Source organism: Pristis pectinata, chromosome 8 (assembly GCF_009764475.1).
Source record: "Pristis pectinata isolate sPriPec2 chromosome 8, sPriPec2.1.pri, whole genome shotgun sequence".
NCBI lineage: Eukaryota > Metazoa > Chordata > Chondrichthyes > Rhinopristiformes > Pristidae > Pristis > Pristis pectinata.
In genome coordinates this window covers 101,068,570-101,091,873 of record NC_067412.1, presented here as the reverse complement: position 1 = coordinate 101,091,873, position 23,304 = coordinate 101,068,570, and the positions used below count along the sequence as shown (strand labels likewise).

General features: G+C 45.2%; 1 protein-coding gene across 11 annotated transcripts in view; it reads right to left on the bottom strand.

Annotated features, from left to right (window-relative positions):
- fgf13a (fibroblast growth factor 13a) overlaps positions 1-23,304 on the bottom strand; it is a 441,705-nt gene that overhangs the window by 114,030 nt on the left and 304,371 nt on the right. Inside the window, exon 1 of one of the 11 annotated variants that reach the window (XM_052021019.1) lies at positions 1,897-2,144. The exons of the other annotated variants lie outside the window; for them this stretch is intronic. Within the exon in view, the coding sequence (XP_051876979.1) occupies positions 1,897-2,086 (190 nt within the window). The 5' untranslated portion in view covers positions 2,087-2,144. Of the gene's footprint in view, positions 1-1,896; positions 2,145-23,304 lie in introns of those variants that run through there. 11 annotated transcript variants of the gene reach the window in all.

The following is a 23,304-nucleotide window of genomic DNA, read 5'->3' as shown; positions in this document are numbered from 1 at the left end:
CACAACACTGAGAAGACTGGCTGGAACTTCGAACCCAGAGGAACCTCTGGTGGACCCACTGTGACTACAGCAGTGTTTCCCACCACACAGGGAACTAAATGTTCAGACAGAGTTGGTGAACCTCACCGCCGTCAGATGGGAGTGATTCCATTCAAATTCTTCAATACTTGCCCCCTCCCCACAATAATTACTACAGTTTTAACCCATTGTGGACTGAAACAGGGGTTATTGCTGTATTTTAAACAACCACAACACTAGGATGATATCTTGTGTCCAGAGAATAGTGGACATCAGCTTCTATTGTTCAGCCTGTCAGCATTTAGTCACAGAGTGATACAGCAGGGGAGACAGGCCCTTCGGTCCAACTCATCCATACCTACCACTCGTCCATTTAAATCCCCCCAAGCAGCCACTCACAGTGGGCTTAGATTGATGAACAGACTGATGTGAGGGCAGTAGCAACAAGTTGGGCTGAAGGGCCTGCTGTATAACTCCATGACTCTATAAGTGAACAGCAAACCTCTACCACCTTGTACTTGTAACCACACAGAGGCCATTGAATCCATCACATCCATGCTGACCACACCTGACCGCTCTGTGCCTGACCAGACCTGACCACACTTGACCGCTCTGTGCCTGACCACACCTGACCGCTCAGTGTAGTAACCCACCCGTCCCTTACACCTCCCTCAACTTATTCCCACCCACACATACCCGTCAACTCCCTCCTTTTTTGCCATTAAACTATACCACGGGGTAATTTAATGAACTAATTTACCCACAGGTCTTTGGGATGTGGGAGGAAACCTAGAAATCCCCCCCCCCCACCCGGTGACAGGAAGAACGTGCAAACTCCACACAGACAGCAGCCTGGGTCAGGATTGAACTTGGGTAGCTGGAATCGTGGAGCAGCAGCATACCTGCTGCGCCCCTACACCACAGCACCAGGTATCTGGTGGGCAAAGTGACCCCGGGGTCTGCTCTGCTCTCTGGGTAAGACGTGGAGGATTCCAGCAGGGCACATCTTGAAACATCTGTCTGGGCATTGCTTTTTGTGGGAGCTTGCTGTGTACAAACCGGGTCTCATTCCCTGACGACGGTGTAGCCCATGGGTTATTGGAGAGGCCGGGCACTGTGTCTCAGGGCTCGGGGGCGGCTGCTGGGGGAGGCAGGGGGTGGCTGGGGATCTTCACGGGGACTGGCACTCCACTCTGTGACCAAGGAAAGGTGAAGGTGGCCATCTGGTCGGGCACAGAGTGGTCAGGCACAGAACGGTCAGATGTGGTCAGGCACAGAGTGGTCAGGTGTGGTCAGGTACAGAGTGGTCAGGTATGGTCAGGTGTGGTCAGGCACAGAGCGCAGTCCGAGCACTGCCTGGGCCGTCATGTCCTGGGAACTAGGTTCAGCAGGGGCAATGGTCACCACCCCCCGGGGACACTAGACACCTGTAGACACTGGACACCCCGGGCACTGGACACTCGGGAGTTCTGGACATCCGGGGACTGGACACCCGGCAACTGGACACCCGGAGAAACCGGACACCCGGGGACACCGGACACCCGGAGGCTTTGCCGCGCCTCTGGCGTGGAGTCTCCCGGCTTGGGGCTGGCGTTCCCACTCCCACCGACGTTCGGACGGCGGGGAGCGGGTCCCTGTGGTGCCGGGGGCCGTGGGCATTCCCGGCTCTGCCCGGGGACGCCACGAACTCTTGCCCCCAACCTCTCCGCCTTCCCCCTGGGCGCCTTCAGCCCGGTCCGTGGCGAACTCTGCTGCCACACAACCTGTTGGTCGGTGCAGAGCCGGGCGGGACCCGGACAGGCGCTGTCCAGGCAGCGGGGCACAGACACTGCCCCTCACTGAGTGAACCCGAGGGTGGGGGGGGGGGGGGGGGCAGACCTGGGCGCCTCCGGCGTCGCTTCTTCAAACCGAAAATCCGGACTTTGGAGAAGACGGCGAACCAGTGCTTCTCACAGATGCCTTTGCTTTCACTGGGGCTGCTGATCCTCCGGGAGGGGATTGAGCGGTCCCGGTGTTCCCTGGCGAGTCTCTTCTGTCTGATCAGCGAGCTGGCGATGGCAGCAGCCATTGCAATGGTGCGAAGGGGGAACGGCGGGGCTTCCGACTCGGGCGAGCTCTGGGCGAAGATGCAGTCGTACTCTGTGAATCAGCCTCCCAATCCTCATCGCCTCCCGACTAACGCCGGCACCGGTCTGCTGCGGGTGACATGCCTCGCACCAGTTCTCACTGCGAACCAGCAGCCGTCGGTTGGGACCCGACAGTCTCTGACACACCGGGGACCATCGCCGGTTACCTCCGTGGGTTCAACACTCGGGGCAAGTCCGAGGGAACTAACTCCGCGCCGCTGCCTCACCGCCGCCGCTCATCTCCAGACACCTGTTAAACCAGCTGCCGCCTGTCTGCCAGCTCCTGGGCAACAGCCTCACCCTCCCCTCAGACGGACCCTCTGTGGCAGCCCCCGCCGCCGTTAGCAGCGGGCTGGAGAGCGGAGAATCCGGGCGCCCGGCGGAGACACGACTGGTCTCCCTTCATAACACCCAGCCAGAAATATATTCAAACACATGTACACACAGATATAAAAAATCTCACAACCGCAGTACTGGCGTCAAAGTCACACAGCGAGACGTGTCGCGTACGGGTTGCTGGAGAGCGGAGCCACCGAGCCCGAGCCCCAGACTGAGTGATCTCAGGGACTTGGCCAGTCTGACACCGCACATCAGCAGACGGAACGTGCCCAGCGCCTGAGCTGGGGCATCTCCATGCAGCGCACAGCCTGCCACTGCACCGCGCTCAGGTGCTCCTCAGAGAGAGAGGGCGGGGGGGGGGGGGGGGGGGGGCGGGTGGTGGGGGCGTGCGGGGAGCAGTCTGTTGGCTTAACAGCCTTGCAATAAATCAGTGCGAACATGCGCCAGGCGGCTGCGGGTCTCTGACTGGACACCAGGGCGTGATGGTGTCCTGGTCACCTTTCACCCGTTTTCATGTAATCAGCAGAACCAAGCTCACGGAACAGAGCGTCGGTCCACACATTAAACCTTTCACATCTGCGCACATCCAGGAGGGCTACGGTGAGGGTGCAGTGGCGATTTACTGGAATCTTTTGTGGGGTGTCAGTTTTGCAGAGAGACGAGAGGTGCTGCCTGAGAAGGTTAAAGGAAGATTTTTAAAAGGGCTTCAAATTGATGAGGGATTTTACATGATAACTGGGAGAAACTGTTTTACCAGAGGCAGGAGTGTTGTAACCACAGGACACAGATTCCAAGAGATCTGGTAAAAGATCCGGCAGAAAGGTGGGATTTGTGTTTTAAGCAGATCTGTTGTGATCCAGAATGTGTCGCCCCATTATCTGCAGGAGCCTCCGGTAATTGCTGTGTCGTGTTTCCATTTTCACCTTGGGTTTTAGGAAGTTTGAACACTTTTACTGCACTGAAAAATCTTGTTTACTTCTAACTTTTCCCACTTCTGGTGAAAGGTCACAGACCTGAAACACTCAGTCCCTGTGGTTCTCCACTGACGCTGACTGACCTGCTGGGTATTTCTGTTTATCACTGACAAACACAGCCTGTGCTGTTCCATTCACTAAGACCTGTCCAGCTTTCTGAAAATACACTAATTTTAATAAATTCTGTCGATTCTATTTAACATGTATTTAAAAAGATTTAATTACTTTCTTTAATGCAACTATATTTTAAATCACATTGTCCTGCAAAGGAACAGTATCCTAATTCCGACTGCACACCTTTTCCCATATCCATGTCTTGTCCTTTCTGTCATCACTCTACCCCATTGTTAAATGTTGACATTATCTCTGCTTCAATCACTGACTCTGGCAGCGTGTTCAACAGCCTCTCAACACGATGTGAAAAAGGTCTCTGTTCTCCATGCTAAGTCTTTTACACTGAATCTCCTTTTACTGGTATTCCCTCAAATACTGGTAACATTCATTTCCATGAAGTCCCAACCCATCAAATCATCCCACAAACTCTAATTTTTTTTTCAAATCATAAATTCTAAATAAAAGGCAGACAGCCTCATTTGTCATGGAACTGAGGTCAGGAATTCAGACATGACATCCACATTGCCTGACATCAGCCACCCCTTCTGATAGACCAGGGCTCCAAATGGACAACTGCTCAAGGCTTGGATGACTTCTCCTGAGAGCAGACAGGAAATCAATGGTTAACACCGCAGCACCCCAGAATGAGATGGATCTCCCAGTAGGTGATGCAGGAACAGGATTAATGTATTGGTTTTGTATCCTTTTCAAGTGTAATTGAAAGCATTCTGAGTTTAAAAATTAGATCTGCTTGATTGACATAAGTTGAAGAAAAAAATCCTGAATCAATGATATTAACTAACAACAGAAACAGTTGAAAATACATCCCAGAGAATCACAGGCAAAAACCAGTGCATTCCTGTTGTAGGCAGGGACCTCTCATCAACCACTAAAGAAAGTAAGCTGATGTGTTTTCATTCATCAGTTTGCTAGTATATGTTGGCACACACAACTTTAACATTTTCTTAGGAACACGTATAATTAATTTTGTTTCACAACTGGGGACAATAAAGCGCTCAATGTAAATGTTAAAGATAATACAGTGCAAAGTCCAGCACAAGGAGCTCTGGAAATGAAAGACCTTTCATGTCCTCTGCATTGATAAAGCACTGCACAGTCACTGAACTGTAAGCCACTGTCGTAGGGTAGGGAGCCAACCCACAGTCAGAAGGCTCCCACAAACAGCATTGTGAAGATCAGATAATGTGCATTTAAACTATCTCCAAAGTAGCAACCATGATAGTGCAGCACTCCTGCAGTATTGCAATCAGATCATCCACCAGGATTGGGGCTTGCATCTGTAACCTAGGTGATCAAAACCTATTTGTAAAAAAGAAGTTAATATTATCAACAAAGCAATCTGTCAACATGGCACATGGAAAGCCAATTATGGAAATAGCCAATTTGCAAGACCCTCATCATCCAGATCAATCCAGTGGGAACAATCTCCAAGTCTTGCAGGTGGGATCCAAAGATCCAAACTTTCAAACAGAAAATCAGATGATTCTCTGGAACAGAGAGAACTGGAAGTAGCAGTAAGCAGAAGGGCTCTTCAAAGAACCGGCTCAGACATGATGAGCTAAACAGCCTCCTTTAGTGTTAATTCAAATGAAGTGTGACAATATGTTTCCACGAAGACTGGCAAGGTATTCACAGGTTATTGATGAGAAGATATTGTGGAAATGGACTGCGCCCATGTGCGTTTCCTCCAGTGCAGATCGACAAACTGATCATTTAAATCAAAATGTCATGTGTGGTCTCACCTTGGTAAACAAAAAGCAACAATGCTGCCCCATTGTATTTCTACAATGCCACAAACAAAAAAACACTGCTTGTGAATAAATCACAAGAGCCAGAAAGAAGAATTTCTTCATTCCAAGAATGATGCATGAGTTTTTAAATACTTGACATGTCTTGATTACATTATAAATCAATTTTAATGAGCCAAAGAAGTTCTTTGTGTGGAAAACAACCATGAAACAATAAGTAATTCAATTCTGAATGATAGCTTATCCCACACTTTCTTAGTTTTCACACCCCTTTGTGGCCACAGTCCTCCCTTCATCTGCCATTTTCTCAAGTTCCAAAATTCTTTGAGCATACTTCTCGGAGTCTGGAATCCTGTGCAGCCCCATGTTGACTTCTGTGTTAGCATCTGCGCCTCCAGCTACCGTGGCCCCAAACTGTGGATTTCCCTCCCTGAATATCTCTGCTTCTGCTCCTCCCTATCGTTCAGAGAACTTGTGCCTCTGACCAAGTTTCTGTTCTCATGCCTTAATATCTCCTTAATTTTTCCAAATCACACCTGAAAATACTCTTCTGAAGTTTCTGGGGATGTTTCATTACATTAAGGGCTTTGTATAAACGCAAGTAAAAACAAAATTCTGGAAATACTCAGCAGGTCAGGCAGCAGATGTGGAGAGAAGAAATGTTTAGGGTCAATGACCTCTCATCAGAACTAGAAAAAGTTGGAAATCAAATGTGTGTCAAGTTGCGGAGAAAGGGGAGAGTTGGAGAGGATAATGGATTGTCTGGAGACCAAGAGAGACTGAATGACACAAGTAGTGGTGGTGCTGACTGGGAGAGGGTGCTGAAGCGTTGTTTATTGCAAGTGATCGGTCTGGAGCAGGTGAAAATGGAAGGAGAGGAATAAGAACAAAGAAGAGTAAAAAATGGTGGAATTGTGAGATAAAACTTTACAGATATTGAAAACTGAAAGGACTGAGAAAGCTGGAAAAACTAGAGGGTCAGGCCTCATCTGTGGAGAAAGAAAAATGAAGTTAATGATATAGGGCTTGATGACATTTCATCAAATGTAGTATAAACTGGAAAGGCTGGCTGTCTGAAATTGTTGAACTCGATAGTGGATAGAAGATGAGGTGCTGTTCCTCAAGTTCATGTTGAAGCCAAAGAGAGGTCAGATTGGGAGTGTGACGTAGAGACCACACCCAAAGCAAACACTGAAATGGAAGAACAGCAAGTGAATTGTTGCTGAATGGTAGAAAGGGAAGAGGTGTTGAATCTCCCTGGGTTTTCTGGGAAAGTGTAGGCAGAAGTGGACGATGGAGGTGTAGCAACCAGGGAGGTTACACAGTTGTACAGCCCACCACATCCATGCCCGCCTCTAAGCCCAGCTACACTAATCCCATTTGTCCGCTTTAGGTCCATATCCTCCCATGTTTTGCCTATTCAAGTGCCCAGCTAAGCATGTCTTAAACATAGCAATTATATCTGATACTACCATCTACTCAGGCAGCGAGTTCCAGATAGCAACCATGCTCTGTGTAAAAACACAACCACTCTGATCCCCTTTCTTTCCTTGGAGAGTTGGAGAGAGAATGTTCTCTTCAGAATGCTGAAAGCGGAGGGGAGGGGAGGTTGTGTCTGCTCTTGGAATCTTGTTGAAGGTGGTAGCAATGATGGAAGATGATGCACTGAATGGAGAGATTGGTGGGGTTGTAGGTGAAGACATGTGGATCCATGTCCTTGCTCTTGATGGGAGGGGTGGGTGAGAGCAGAGGTATTGGAAGTGGAGAGCCCTGTCACGTGTTGTGGAAGTGAAACCACAGTTCAGGAGAAGGAAAACCGCTCAGATGCATTCTTCAGCATAAATCATCTCTCCTACCCCCAACCCCCTCCAGCCTTCCGTCTGTGATCCCCTGGTGCACTCTTTCACCTCCAACATTCACTCCCCTGCTTATCACACCTTTCCCACAACTGCAGGAGATTCGTTACATGTTCCTTTACCCATTTCTTTCCCAAACACATGCTCCAACTGAACCAATGAGTCACTTGCACTTCCTCCAGTTAAGTGCTCACAATGTGGTCTTCCGCATTGAAGAAACCAAACAGAGATTGAGGATCCCTTTGCAGAACACTTTTGTTAGTCTGCAGGGGTGACCCTGAACTTCCAACTGCCTATCATTTTATTTCCTCATCTCCTCCAGAGAGATCCATTCAGATCCATTATTAAAGCCTCCACCAGCGTCGAACACTCACTGATTGTGTTGTCCTGTCTCTCTTGTCTAATTTCTAACTTTTTCCAGTTCCAATGACAGGTCATCAATTTGAAGCATTCACTCTGTTTACCTCATCACAGATGCTGCCCAACATCTGGAGAATTTTCCAGAACTTACTGTCATTATTTCAGGTCTCTGGGATCAGTGTGGTTATGCTTTTTAATATAAATGCATAACCTTGTTTAGGCACCAGACTCATGATGCCAAGTCAGCGGATAAATGCAGAAATATCCATGGTGCTTGTGAAGTCAACATCTTCAGTGTTGATACTAAGACTCCTCATCACCAGCATGTAGTATGAAACCATGGGAATTTTTGATGTCTTGAACTGTCCCGCCAGATGGCATTAAATTTAAGCGTGGTGTTGGAGAATGTCCCAGCTATGTGACAGTGGGTCTGTCATCTTCCACTCTCCCGTCACCCAGCTCTGATGCATTCGGTCACTTTGTTTCATTCTTCTGGAAGCCTGTGAACCAATACCCCCTGCCTCCACACATCCTCACTTGCATTCAAATGCCTCCTCTAAACCCCTACTGCTCAGCCCTGCTTTTGGCATTGCAGCATAATTCATTTCTTCTTCTTCCTCCCATGTGCAGGAGTGGGATAAATTGGTCAGCTCATCAAAGTACTGCAGAAGCATCTGGGCAGAATGTCCTCCATCCTGCGCTGTAAAATCTTCCAATTCCAGACATTGTCAATATACAACAGTTTGAGATTTTTTCTGTCAGCAACAGAAGTCTAGTGCTGAGACAGAGCTGTTGTAAATTATTCAGAACCCCAAGAGATTTGCCTTTACTCAAAATATCAAACCTCTTGGCACATTCTTGCATGACAGTTTAGAGCTGAGAATGATTGCCTGGCAACTGGATGATACTGGGCTTGGTGACACAAAGTGAAAGGATCAGCATCCTGGACCACAGGCATCTGTCAGGAATAACATAGTTCCCTGGAAGTGATGATACAGGTGGACAAAGTGACGGAGAAGGTGTATAGCACACTTGCCATCATTGGTCGGGGCCTTGAATACAAGAGTGGGTACGTCATGTTACAGCAGGATGGGACATTGGTGAGACCGCACCTGGAATATTGTGTGCAGTCTGGTTGCCATACTATAGGAAGGATGTGATTAAGCTACAGTGGGTGCAGAAATGATTCACAGGGATGTTGCCAGGACTGGAGGGCTTGAGTTCTGAAGAGAGACTGGATAGGCTGGGACTGTTATCACTGGAGTGCAGAAGGCTGAGGGGTGACCTTATAGAGGTTTATAAAATCATGAGGGACATAGATAAGCTGGATATGGTCTTTTTTCCAAGGTAGGGGAGTCTAAAACTAGAGGGTATAGGCTTAAAGTGAGAAGGGAAAGATTTAAAGGGGACCTGATGGGCAAGTTTTCACACAGAGGGTGGTGGGTATACAGAACAAGCTGCCAGGGGAAGTGGTTGAGGCAAGTACAACTACAACTACTGGGTCAGGGTTGGACAGGACAAAGAGAACATCACTGACAGGGTGAGGCCAGGGTTGTAGTGGGGATAAGTTGTAAGCAAGATCATCTAGTTGATGGAGGAAGTTGTAGAGGAAGAACATGGTCCTTTGTTCATTAAGATTGTGAAATGTGGCCATGTTAGAGAGTGAGAACACAGACAAAGGAAGGTAGGAGTTGTGAAATGCAGAGCTGTGCCAATGGAGAGAGACCAACTGAACCAATATCACAGATGGACTGGCCAATTCGGATGCAGACAGAGTAAGTGAGTTACCTAGAAGTGTAGAACTCAATATTGAGTCTGGAAGGTTGAAATATTCCCAGATGGAAGATAGGGTGTTGTTCCTTAAAAGTCCAATGGGCCTCATTATAACTCTGAACCATCCACAGACTGATGGGTTCAGAGTGGGATTGTGATGGAGACTTAAAGTGACAGGCTTGCGATCCCCCTGCTGACTGAATGCAGGTGTTCCATAAAGTGAGCACCCACTCTGCAATTGATTTCTCCATGGCAGAAGAGCCCATATTGTGAGCTGTTAAGCCACCACACACAGGAAGGCTGTGGTTACACTAGAAGAATGCACAAGAGAACTTTATAGAGGTTTATAAAATCATGAGGGGCATAGGTAGGGTGGATGGTCACAAGTCTTTTTCCAAAGGTAGGGGAGTCTAAAACTTGAGGGCTTAAGGTGAGAGGGGAAATATTTAAAGGATATCTGAGAGACAAGATTTTCACGCAAGAGGCATGATAGGTATATAGAACGAGCTGCCAGGGGAGGTGGTGGAGGCTGGAACAATCGCAGTATTTTAAAATCATTTGGACCGGTTCACGGATAGGAAAGAAACAGAGTGACATGGGCTAAATACAGGACAATAGGATCAGTGTAGATAGACATCTGGGTCAGTGTGGACGTTGGGCTGAATTGCCTGTTTCAGTGCTCTATTGTTCTATGAATGTAATACCCCGGATGAGAGAACTGCAAGTGAATTGTTGTTTACCTGGAAGGGTGTTTGGGTCCCCGGGTGGCGGGAGAGGTAGAGGTGAAAGCTGTGGTTGTGTGGGGCAAAGCTGTTAGAAGTGGGGTGAAGATGGAAGAGTGGATCAGGGAACAGTCTCTTCAAGATGCTGAAAGGTGGGGGGAGGGGGAGATGAGCACAGTGGTGAAGTCTTATTGAAGGTGGTAGAAACTGTGACTCAAACACTCCTTCCAGGTGAAGCAATGATTCACCTGCAGAAGATGCTGCATTCAGAGTTTTCAGTGTGGTCTGCTCTGCATTGGGAAAAAACAAATGCATATTGGGTGACCACTTTGTGGTCTGCAGGAGTGACCCTGAGCATCGTGTAGCCTGCCACTGCTCTATCCCATTCCCATTCTGATCCATCTGTCTGTAACCTCCTGCTCTGATATAACGAGGCCTAAAATCAGCCTGAGGAACCGCACCACCTTCCCTCAGCACACCTTGCAGCCTTCCGGACTCAATACTGAATTCCACAATTTCAGGTATCTCACTTTCTCTATGTCAGATCCAGACAGGTCACCTACATCTGATGGAGACAGAACCCCCCCACCATCCCTTCTCCCGCCCCCCCCCCCTCCATCTGGTCCTCCGGTCCTCCTACTTTTGTCCCCTTTCCCAACCTCCCCCCAGTCCCCTTCACCCATCCGTCCTCTTCAATCCCCTCACCCCCAACCACCCATCTGATTCCAACTGCCATACCTCTCCCCTCATGGTTCCCACTCTCCCCCCCTTTGCTTATCTGAACCCAGCACTAGTAGTGCTTTGTGTTCCTGCTTCTCTCCCTCCAGCAGCCGCCTACAACCTTCACCCTCCCCTCCCCCCACCTGTTGATTCCTCTCTCCCTCTGTCTACCTCCATCCATCATTCACCTGCCACTGTCTCTGAGCTCCACCCCTGCTCTCCTCCCCTCCCCTACCTGGCACAACCTGCCTGTCATCTTACACCCCTCCTCAGTCCACCAATCACCTCGGACTCTGTTCTCACCACTCCCCCTACACCGGCCATCTCCCCTCTCCACCCCCTGTCCTGCAGCAGAGTTTCGACTCAAAACATTGACAATTCCTTTCCTCCCACAGTTGCTGATCGACCTGCTGACTTCCTCCAGCACTTTACTTGTTGAATCTATCTCTGACGTTAGCTTCTCTCCCTCCATGACCACAGCCTGACTTGCTGGGCATGTCCCACTGCCCTGCATTGCACAATCCTGTCTGCATTCTCACTCTCTAACTGCCCCCCTTCATGCAGCAACATCAGTTACTGCATGGACTCAGTTACGGCAACCCTGGACTCACCCCATCAGAGACATTCCTTTTGTCCTATCCATCACCGCCCACCCTCTCTGCAGCTTGATGCTAACTTGTTCTCTCCTTCCCAGTTCTGGTGCAAGGTCTTTGACCTGTTTCTCTCTCCACAAGCACTGCCTGACCCACTGACTGTTTGCAGCATTTTCTGCTTTCATTTCAGATTTCCAGCATCTGCACTGCAGTTGATTTTCACGGCCTGCTTCCGTGCTGTAAGTTTTACATAATTGCATGGCAGCTTATTTGTTGGGCTGTAATTTTGGTGTGGTGGGAGATTCCAAAATTACACTATAAATGTGCATTTACCAACATTTTAAATTTATAAATGAAGCAGCTGCAAGCCGTCATTTTAGAGGAGATAATTACTTCAAGAACAGAGCTCTTAAGAGTGTCTTTGAGTGATTTTTGTAATTTGTCAACAGTTACAATGAGTGGCAGTTAACTTATCTACAGGAATGAATCACAATGATGCAGAAGAAATAAGGAGAGTGAGAAGTAATGAACCACAAGATTCCAAATTCTGGCCTTTATCACATTCTATTCAGATCTTGGAAAGTTTAAACAAAGTCTTAAGTATGCAGTCCTTTGTGAGGTCCTCAGGAGTATGTAGTGAGGAAGCAGCTCTCAGTGCTGGGTGCAGAGTTACCTGGACTGTGCTGTTGTAAGAGGGATTGCCCTTTCTCTAGGTACAGCACTGCATGGTGCTTTCTACAGTACATCCACACATGTGCCCTCTAGGGGCAACTGGGTGCTGTGCAAATAAGGCAAGTAATTGTCTGTCTCCTTAGCCAATCAGACTGAAGAATGAAAAAGTAGGCAGGAATTAATGTCAGTTGGGAAAAGGAAATGAAACAGAGAAAGAAACTGAAGAAAAAGGAAGAAAAATATCAAAAGTTCACTTTAGAAACATGTAGCAATAATTAAATGCTGAAGAGATGGCGCATTTGTTAATTTCCAGTACCTGAGAATGTCATTGACAAGAGTTAATACCTGTCACATCATTAAAGGATGTTCATACTTGAAAGGACGGGCCCACACTTTTACAACTGTTTAGTTTGTGTTAGAGGTAAGTACAACAGTTTCTCTCTCCACAGATGTTGCCTGGCCTGCTGAGTGCTTCCAGTATTTTCTGTTTTTATTTCTGATTTCCAGCATCTGCAGCTTCATCCATAGTGTCTGATGAGCCTTTCAGTAAACTACTGATGGGGCAAGGAACTGAAGGACTGGAACCTTTTGGATTTCTGTACTTAACTGCATTTGTGTGTTCTCTGCAAACTGGTATCTGGTTTGTACATTAACAAATGAATGTTGTTGGGCTCACAGTTAATTTCTCATCAATATCCAGATTACTCTCTTTAAAGCTGCTTTGTGTCATAATGCTACATCCGACAGGTTGAGATGGATTCATTTTCAATTATAATTTTGTCAGCTCCTTAGATGTTCACCTTTAAACAAAGTGTCAGAAAACAAATTGTGCTATTATTCCGGGTGCAAGAATAATAGAATGTGGACATTTATTTCAGCAGAGCATCCTAATTTCACTAAATATCCCTCAAGAGATATTACTGAAGTCTGCAGTTTTCCTGTCATGGATGACATTAGGACCATTCATTTCTGTGCTGCCTTTGAGAGCTCACTTCTCCCACTCTTCCCTACCGACCTGCATTTTTTTCAAGTCATTGTCCAATTCCTTTTCGGTTTACAATTGGATCTGCTTCTACTGCCTCTTCAGGAAGCACATTCTATATCATTATAAACCCCCTGCTGACAAACCTTTTAATCTGAACTAGTTGGGAATGAATACCAGCTATTGTCTTAGGTATCTCTGTTACCTGTGACATATAACTGTGCTTTGTGAAGAGAGCAAGACCATAATATCACAAGAAATAGGAACAGGCATCGACCGTTCAGCTCCTTGAGCCTGCCTACCATTCATTATGATCACATCTGATTTGACATATTTGCTGAGGGCACTACAGTAGTAGGTAAGGGAAAGCACGCAGTTACAGACTACAGTCTACCTCACCACAGTGCTCTGTTGTCTCTCCACAGCTCTCAGGCTCAATGGAAATGAATTTGAACACTGAAATTGGGGAATCTTGGACCACATTATTCAGGCTGAGAGATTGTCCCCGTTATGTCCTAACTGCCTTGATTTGAGGGCAGTCCCCCAAGGAAACATTCTCTGGAATCAGAATCCCACAGAATACAAAGAGGCCAATCATTTGCTGGACTTATTCATTGGCCCATAAGGACAGATAGGTGAAAGCAAATGTAACAACAGGCACCTACATTGACCAGCTTCCTAATTATCTATTGTTGCCTGTTTCAACTTCTGTAGAAGATGTTTGATGTCATTGCCTATATCAAAGTTTTTGCATTAATGTAGGTGACAGTTGTTACCTTGTGGTCAAAGCTCGCTTCTTTGACCAGCCTCCTAAATATCCATCGTTTTCCGTTCAGATTTCTGCAGAACATGTTTCAGTTCACTGACTGCATCAAAGTTGCTGAAAGAGGTGAGTTTTGACCACAAGAGTGCAATGATTAAGAAAATAAATTCCAAGTGGTGGTGGGTGGGAATAGGCCCAACTAATGGCCAAAAATCTAGAGTAATAAAATCATGACATGAAATTCATTTTAACTGAATGGAGCTCAAAAGAAACAGAACTGAAAGCATGAAATCCTAAAGAACATAGGAAACGCTGAAAATACATGAGAAGTCTTTCAACACCGAAACTCAAAAGGGCAGGCTAACCTTTGATGAAGGTTTTCCATCTGAAATTATGACCTGCTGTGTGTTCCAGTATTCTCATGTTTATTGCATTTCAACTCATACAGCTGGAGCTGGGCTGAGAGTTCACAAGAAAGGACTGATATTTAGCCTATGCATCTTATTTGGTTCCAAAAATATAAAAGGAAGATACTGGCTAAAAACATTAACACACAAGACAGCCTATACAAAATATGTTGTTGGCTGTAAAGGTCATTGCTGTAAAAGTTTTCAAATCACAATGCCTGTAATTCAGCACATTATGTTGGCCAATCTTACTTTTTAACCACTGACAGAATTTAAAAGGTTGTCTTCACTGAAATTAATTTGGATGGATTGAAACTGTATTGCAAGGAATTGAATCAGCTTTCATTGTATGGAATTATGGATAGTGAGGAAGGTTGTCAAAGGATATAGATCAGTTAAAAATTGGGTGGAGAAATGGCAGATGGAATTTAATCTGGACAAGTGTGAGGTGTTGAATTGTGGGAGCTCAAATGTAAGAGGATAATATACAGTAAATGGCAGGACCCTTAGAAGTATTGATGTACACAGGGATATTGGGGTGCAAGTTCATAGCTGCTTGAAAGAAGGCATATGGTATGCTTGTCTTCATTGTCCTGGGCATTGAGCATAAAATTTGGGAAGTCATTTTGCAGCTATATAAAACTTTGGTTAGGCCACATTTCGAGTACTGTGTGCAGTTCTGGATCGCACACTTTAGGAAAGATATGGTGGCTTTGGAGAGGGTGCAGAAAGGGTTCACTGGGATGTTGCCTGGATTAGAGTGTATTCATCCAAAGGAAAGGTGGGGTAAACTTGGATTGTTTTCTCTGGAGCATCACAGTCTGAGGGGTGACATTATAAAAGTTTGCAAATTTATGAGAGTCAGGGATAGAGTAGATAATCAGACTCTTCTTCCCAGGGTAGAAATGCCAAATGTTAGAGGGCATAGCTTTATGTTGAGAGGGGGAAAGTTTAAAGGAGATTTTCAAGAAAATTTTTTACACAGAGAGTGGTAGGTGCCACTGCAAGGGGAGGTAGAACCAACAATGATAGCAACACTTAAGAGGCATTTAGAAGGGCAGGGAATAGAGGGATTCAGAACAGGTGCAGGTAGACAGGATTAGTTGAAATTGCTATTCTAGTCAGTGCAGACATGTGCTGAAGTGTCTGATCCTATGCTGTAGCTGTCTGTGTTTTTATGTTTCCTTGCAAGAAAGGAGAAAAAGGAGCAACTGAGTAGTTGGGGTGTCAATTTTCTCTATGGTTCTCTCCAATTATCGAATTAATCACACAAACAGATTTTCCAACTATATGTAAATAGGAGAATACAAGAATGTGATCAAATCCCTATCTATTCCCACTTTAAGAGCTGCATAGATCTGACCATTCTTGTTTGCAATGGCAAATAAATAGGGCAAGCCAGAAACTGAACACCAGCAGAGAATAGATGTAAACTGTTTTCCAAATACTCAATAAAATTGGGAAGTCAAGAACCAATTAAAAGTCTTTTTTGTTTGTTTCTCTTCCTGTTTGACCGATATGATATACTTTCATCTGGCTCCTTATGTTCCTGAGGTAACCTTTCTTTTCCAAGGTGAGAATTCTGTGCTTGATTTCAATAAAATTAAGTATTTGTGGCAAATCAACAACTATTGACCAGTAAATGCAAGGTTGGGTCTTGAAATATGTAGATTGTGGGACAAGGGGGAATCAAGAATTGGTGAGTTTGTGAGAAGCATCAATAGTCAGTTGACAAGCAGTTTCTTCAGCTTATTGGACAATATGGAAAAATGGTATCAAGAAAAATTCTACAAAATAACAAGGGAACAGTTGGAGGCTGTTCAGCCTATCTATCTCGTTCCACTATCACTGATGGTCATGGCTGCTCTGGGATATAACTATTGGGAAACGTTTAAATTTTGAGATTGTTTTTGGCTCCTTACTTGTTCCTTCAATCCTTTCAATGTTGGGTTTATTTTTCTGCTTTGTCCTCCCTTATTTGATTTTCCACTCTCATCAAATAGAAAAATAAGGTTCTGTCTCACCTGAAAAATTAAAAGTCTGTCCCATGTTTAACATGGGCGCACGGGAAAACTAACACAGGCATAAAGTATGCATAGATACACAGAAACAAAACACAGAGCACCTATAGAAGACTGACAAAATGCACATATACACAGAGGCACATATCATGAAAAGGAAACACATAGCTCTTGGTGTAGTAACTTCATTTGATATCTATTTGATTTCAGGTGCTGGTCTGCTCAATGTAATTAGTTTTGGGGTCTTTGGGCTATAAGAAAGGTCAAAATCACTTCTCGGTTGGTAATCAGGAACTTAAGGCTGTAACTGAAATAGGGAGTTGGCGGAATAGTAATCCGCATAACATGCTCGTCAGTCTTCGCTGACCAGTCCAGCACTATTTCAAAGTAACCGAATTTCTCTCTCCGCCGATGCTGTCTGATTTGGTGAGTTACCCTATATATATATATATATCTCGTGTTCTATTCACCCAACATATGTCCATAAATGTCAAATATAATTAAGTCATAAAACAACAAAAAAAAAACAAACTGCACCAAAGGAATATGGGCTACCAATTCATCGTGGAGAATTCAGAGTAATACATATTACTTTACAACAATACTACAGACATTACAACAGCATTCAGGAGAAAAAGGTTACAGTGCACTGCCGCTTATGGGGGCTATATTTATATGTTAAAACATGAGCGTTATTAATAATATGGTCCCGGGACAATGGCGTGTGGTCAATGGACCCGAGCACTTGGCGATCCACAATTCAGCACCCCGGAGAGCTCCCCGCTCACCAGAACCCCAGAGAGTACCCCGTTCACCAGCACCATGGAGAGCGCTCCGCTCGCCAGAACCATGGAGAGCTCCCCGCCCGCAAGAACCATGGAGAGCTCCCCACTCGCAAATAGGAACTGGGCGTTGGTTGCATTGTCTCTGATCGAGTTCAACAGTTCTCAAATATCCAATATAAACAGATATTGGTGAACATTATTCTAATCGAGGCAAGTGCAATATCTTTCGGATTGCACCCAAAGAAAGGACAATGTTTTCATTTCCTTGTTTAAACTACAGCAAAATTAATCCTCAAAAAAGTCGCCTGTAATTGTCGACAACCCGGCCGCGCTAATTTCACAAAGGCAACCCCGTTTAACCCTACCTGAGACAGATCTTCTTAGCACCAAGTCCATGTTTCAAACTCTGAAAATGGTTCCAACAACTGACTGCTCTCCGCAATGGGCTCGCAGTCCCGGGAAAGTTTAAGGCATTAAGAAATGTAATTCTCTTAGGCACTGGCCCGAACCATCCAGGCCGCGCATTAGGTAAGGAGATCATTAATGGGCATTAGTGAGAGAGCATTATGACTCTTACACCGTGTCATTAATGATTCATTCAGGAACTGTGTAGGTCTGGCAACTTGCGTGCACTTTCGTAGACTTTCAGTGCATTATCTTGTAGTATTTCCTCATAAAACCAAATTGAGCCCATTTTCTCGCCCGAGCAATTGCAATTTCTGCTCTCGAGTTACGAGAAACATTTGTAAACTGATAGTTAGCCTTCTGTTTGGCACGGTGCATTAAGTCACATCAGCCTGACGCCCGAATCTGTGCACAGATTCTTCAGATTAGTAACTGCTAATCTAACCATTTTGTGTAAAGTGGAAAACATTATCGCTCGTTCATTTTGCAGCCCTGAATAATTGATAAACAATGAATGTCGCCGCAGTTAGGAAGCGCCTCAGCCCACATTGAAAATCTGTTCCTCATTTACCAGCAAGTGTGTTTATTAATGTTTTAGCATTTTCACAATGTTCTAATCTTGTCGGTGCATGGTTCTCACCCCTCCCCCTCTCCTCTTTATACAGGCTATCTTCCTTCTCCATTCTCAGTCCCGATGCAACGCCTCGACCCGAAACGTCAAAATCCCCTCTGCACCCCTCCCCGCCAGATGCTGCTCGACCCGCTGAATTCCTCCAGCAGTTTGTCTGTTGCTCCAGATTCCAGCAGCTCTTGTGTCTCCAAGACCTCAGGACGTTTCCCGATTGCCTGCTGTTGTCTGCTGTTTGTCAGAAAGTGAATCACCAGTAGTTTACCTTTTTAATGCTGATTTTATAGCCGTGCTCTGTGGCACGTGAATGTACCGGACCCAGCTTGGGTAGGACAGGACTCCACTGTTTTGTAGTCCTCCTCAGCTTCATTCTCCTCACGCAGCTTTCCTCTGTTCTGTCCCGTCCCATGCTTCACGCGTTCTCTTTATTCCTCCTTCCTCCGCACCCCTCTTCCTTTAACCAGGTGTCTGCCCAATCCCCATCCCCTTCTCTTCCATTGGATACCGTCCCAGTGCATTTCCCCTCTCGCCATTTGATCGAGGGAATCCGTAATTTTTTGAGAAATTGTTGTGCCCAGACCTTACGACGATTGAAAATAAAAAACCAAACTGCAGATACCGGGAACTTGAAGTAAAAACAGAATTGATGGAACCGCTCAGCAGACGAACGGTCTCCGGCCTGAAATGTTAACTCAACAAATCTTTCCACAGACGCTGCCTGAACTGCTGAGAGTTTCCAGCATTTTTTTTAAACTACCACTTTATACGTGCTCAATGTGCCAGTCAGATAACTTTTATTTTCAAAGAACTGCAATATAATTAAGTTATAGGGAAGTGTCTCCTTGGTGCAGCGATAACTCTCTGACCTCATTCAGTGGGACATAAATCCAAACTCAACATCGATTTAAGCACATAATCTATGTTGACATTTTAGCGCATTGCTGCATTATTGAAAGTTGCTTCTTTCAGGTTCGACGGGGAACTGAAGCCTTGTGCTACTATCCTCCCGTCAACACCGCCCAGAGGGATTATCCAGTCAACAATATCTGTTCATCGGATATGTATGTGCCATTTGTAACAACGTTGACTGTTGCTGAAAACCTGGTTGATATCTCTGTGTCCCTCATCTTCTCCCGACTGCCCTCTCTCTTCCCAGGCTCCATAACCCTCCACTCATTCACATCTTCGACGACCACCTCCAAACCTACACAGTCTCACTCGCCCATCATCCTATTGCTCACGTTGACAATGTCTCATCCACCACCGGACCCCCCGACAGACTCGCTCCTTCCTTTCTCGGTCACCTCCTCCAGCCACCTCCTTAGCTCCGTGCACTTCTTCTGTACTAACCCTTGCATTCCCAGTTGAATCGCTGCACTGTTCGCTCTCAAATATCCTCCACAAACCTCTCCACCCTTCTCCCTCTCTCCGTCTTTCCACTTTAAAGACAAATACTTCTGGTACTGGGCCCTAGTTGTGATCCTACTTGAGTCAGCGCCAGATTTTATTCCATAGCGTTCGTGAGGAGCACATCAGGTCATTTCACAACATCAAAGGTGCTGAATAAATACAAACTGCTCTGACACCTCAAAAATTATTGATTGGTTGTGAAGCAGATTATGACCTCCCAAGGAATGTTTCACGTTATTTCAAGTTCATCCCTAACAAAAAGGAGAAAATGATTTAACTATAAATGAATTGGAACAAAGCACCAGATTCAGACGTGGACAGCTCTCTGCAGTGTATGGCTGCAGTTCAAAGGATGCACTTATGAAAATAACGTCGAAGTTGTAATCAATCCAGGTCCGGGTTCCCTATTATAGCCTGCTCATCACATTCCTTGCTGCTGCAAATCATGTGGATGGCAACAGATTACTTGATCATTTCAATTCTACCCTCAGCTATTAATCATTGCTCTAAAATTCGTTCTTTAGTTAATGTTGCAAACTCCACTTGTTATATCAACAAATAGAAAAGAGTAAAGACATATATATCAAGTTGCTCCTAGCAAATCACTTACACTGATTGCCTGTTCATAAGAAGCCAAGAAATAGAAACAGGAGTAGGTCATTTAATAAGGCCACAGCTGATCTTTTACTTCAAAGCCACTTTCCTGCAGTAAAGCTTTGTTCCTAAATTCCTCTAATATCCAAAAACATTTAAATCTCTGCCATGAATGTAGTCAATGACTGAATTTCAACAGCCCTCTTGGGTAGAGAATTCCAAAGCTTCACCACCATCAGGGTGAAGACATCTCTTCTTATCTCTATCTCTATTTTGCGACTTTGACCATCAGTTCTAGATAACCCCATGGGGGAAACAATAACTCTGTATCTGCTCTGTCAAGCCACAAGAGAGCTTAGGAGAATGGGCAAGGAAATGGCAGATGAGATTCAATGTTGAGAAATGTGCAGTTGTACACTTTGGAAACAGAAATAAATGGGCAGATTATTATCTAGAAGGAGAGAAAATTCAAAGTGCAGAAGTACAAAGGGACTTGGGGGTACTCGTGCAGGATACCTTAAAGGTTAACCACCAGGTCGGATCAGTGGTAAAGAAAGCGAATGCTATGTTGGCATTCATTTCGAGAGGTATAGTGTATAAAAGTAAGGAAGTGGCACTAGTGAGGCCTCCTTTGGAATACTGTGTACAGTTTTGGGCCCCATATCTTAGGAAGGATGTGCTGATGTTGGAGAGGGTTCAGAGGAGATTTACGAGGATGATTCCCGGAATGAAAGGGCTTACGTATGATGAGCGTTTGTCAGCTCTTGGACTGTACTCACTGGAGTACAGAAGAATGAGAGGGGACCTCATAGAAACATTTAAAATGTTGAAAGGACTGGACAGAGTAGATGTGGCCAAGCTGTTTCCCTTGGTGGGTGAGTCCAGGACCAGAGGGCACAATCTTAGAATTAGAGGGTACAGGGTTAAAACAGAGATGAGGAGAAATTTCTTTAGCCAGAGGGTGGTGAATTTGTGGAACTCCTTGCTGCGTACAGCAGTGGAGGCTAGATCATTGGAGGCGTTTAAGGAAGAGATAGATAGATATCTAATTAGTCGGGGTATCAAGGGATATGGGGATAAGGCCGGAAATTGGGGTTAGAATTTTTTTTGTCCCCCCTCAATTTCTCATTTCTTTTTCTCTTTTCCCTTTTCTTTGGAGCAGACTCATTGGGCCAAATGGCCTACTTCTGCTCCCTTGTCCTGTGATCCTGTGAGTTCTCTATGTTTCAGTGAGATTACCTCTCAGTTTTTTCTTCACTGGGGAGAATCTTGACACAGTCTGCGTAGTCCCTCCTCATACAACTAATCTCCCTATCCCAGGAACAAACTCATGAACTGTCATTGGATTCCCTTTATCATCAGTGTATCCGTCCTTGGGTACTGAGATCAGACTCGCACACGATATTTCAGGCATGGACTCACCAAGATGCTCTATAATTGGAGTAAGTTATCTTTGCTGTTGTACTCAAATCTATTTTTCCATAAGGACCAACAGACCATTTGCCTTCCTAATTGCTTGCTGTGCCAGTGCATTAATTTTGCTGACATGCACAAAGACACTCTTGGAATGCTAACACCTTTCAATTCCTCACCATTTAAAAAATATTCTGCCTTTTATTTTTTCTACTACTGTGGATGACCTCTTACTGTTCCATATTATGTTCCATCTGCCATGTCCTCATCTAATCACCAAGCATATCTACATCCTGCTGAAGCCTCCCTTCTTCCTCCTCATAACTGCATGGTCAGCCAACTTTCATTAGTCTCCTCATGCAGATCATTGATATCAACTGTGAGGAGCTGGGACCCCAGCACCAATTCTGGCAGCACCCCACTAGTCACAGATTCCATCCAGAAAAGGACCTGTTCATACCTACTCTTTGTAAGTTATAGAAGTTACAATCCATACCAACATATTGCCATGTGCTCTGACCTTCATAAATGGGATCTTATCAAAAGGGTCCTGGAAGTTCAGATACACCACATCCATTGGTTCCCCTAATTGAATCTGTTAGTTACAATCTCAAAAAGCACTGACAGATTTGTCAAACATGATTTCCTTTTTATGAGTCAATAGAGTTGTACAGCACAGAAACAGGCCCTTCCGCCCTCCATACGCATGCCGACCTTTCTGCCCATCTACGTTCATCCCATTTACCCACGTTTTTCGATGCCTTGTCTATGTGCCTGTCTAAATGTCTCTTAAACGTAGTGATTTTATCTGATTCTACCACCTCCTCTCATATCAACCACTCTCTATGTAAAAAAACTTACCTCTCTGCTCAATTCTAACATTATTTTCCGAGTGTCCTTTTACCACTTCCTTAATAGTTGACTCAAGCACTTCCCCTGTCAATGATGCCAGGCTAACTCATTCCTAGTTCCCTCTTTTCACTCTCCCTTTTTTCAAACAATGAGATTATATTGGGTACTTTCTGATCTTTGAGTACGGTTTGAGGATCTGTGGAACTTTGGAACATGATAACAAGTGCATCTAATAACACCATAGCTACACCTTGCAGAACCTTGGGATGCAGGTCATCAGGTCCTGGGGACTTACTGGTTTTCGGTACCTTGGATTTTTCCAATACTTGTTTTTATTAATGCTGATTTATTTCAGCTCCTTATTCACTCTAAACTTGTTCCCCATTATTTCTGTAAGGTTATAAGAGGTGTTAAAGAAATGCAAAGTACCCTTCAACAAAACAAGGTTCTTGTGACTTTCTGTTCCACATAGTTCCAGTGCTATGAGATGGTGACATCAGGTCACCATTAGTTACTGCTCAATCACTTCAGGGCTCACTAGAGTCATAGAGCTGGACAGCACAGAAACAGGTCCTTCAGCCCAACTCACCCATGCTGACCAAGTTGCCTACCTGAGCTAGTCCTACTAGCCTGCATTTGGCAATATCCCTCTGAACCTTTCCTGTCCATGCACCTGTCTAAGTGACTTTAAAACATTGTTATTGCACCTGCCTCGACTATTTCTTCTGGCAGCTCGTTCCACATATCCACCACCCTCAGTGTGAAAGAGTTGCCCCTCATGTATGCATTAAATTTTTCCCCTCTCACCTTAAATCTATACCCTCTGGTTTCTGAGTCCCCTATCCTGGGAAAAAGTCTGTGACCATTCACGTTATCTATGCCCCTTATGATTTTATATAGCTCTATAAAGTCACCCCTCAGACTCCTGTGCTCCTGAGAAAACCAGTCCCAGCTTATCCAGTCTCTCCTTATAACTCAAGCCCTCCAGTCCCAATAACATCCTTGTGA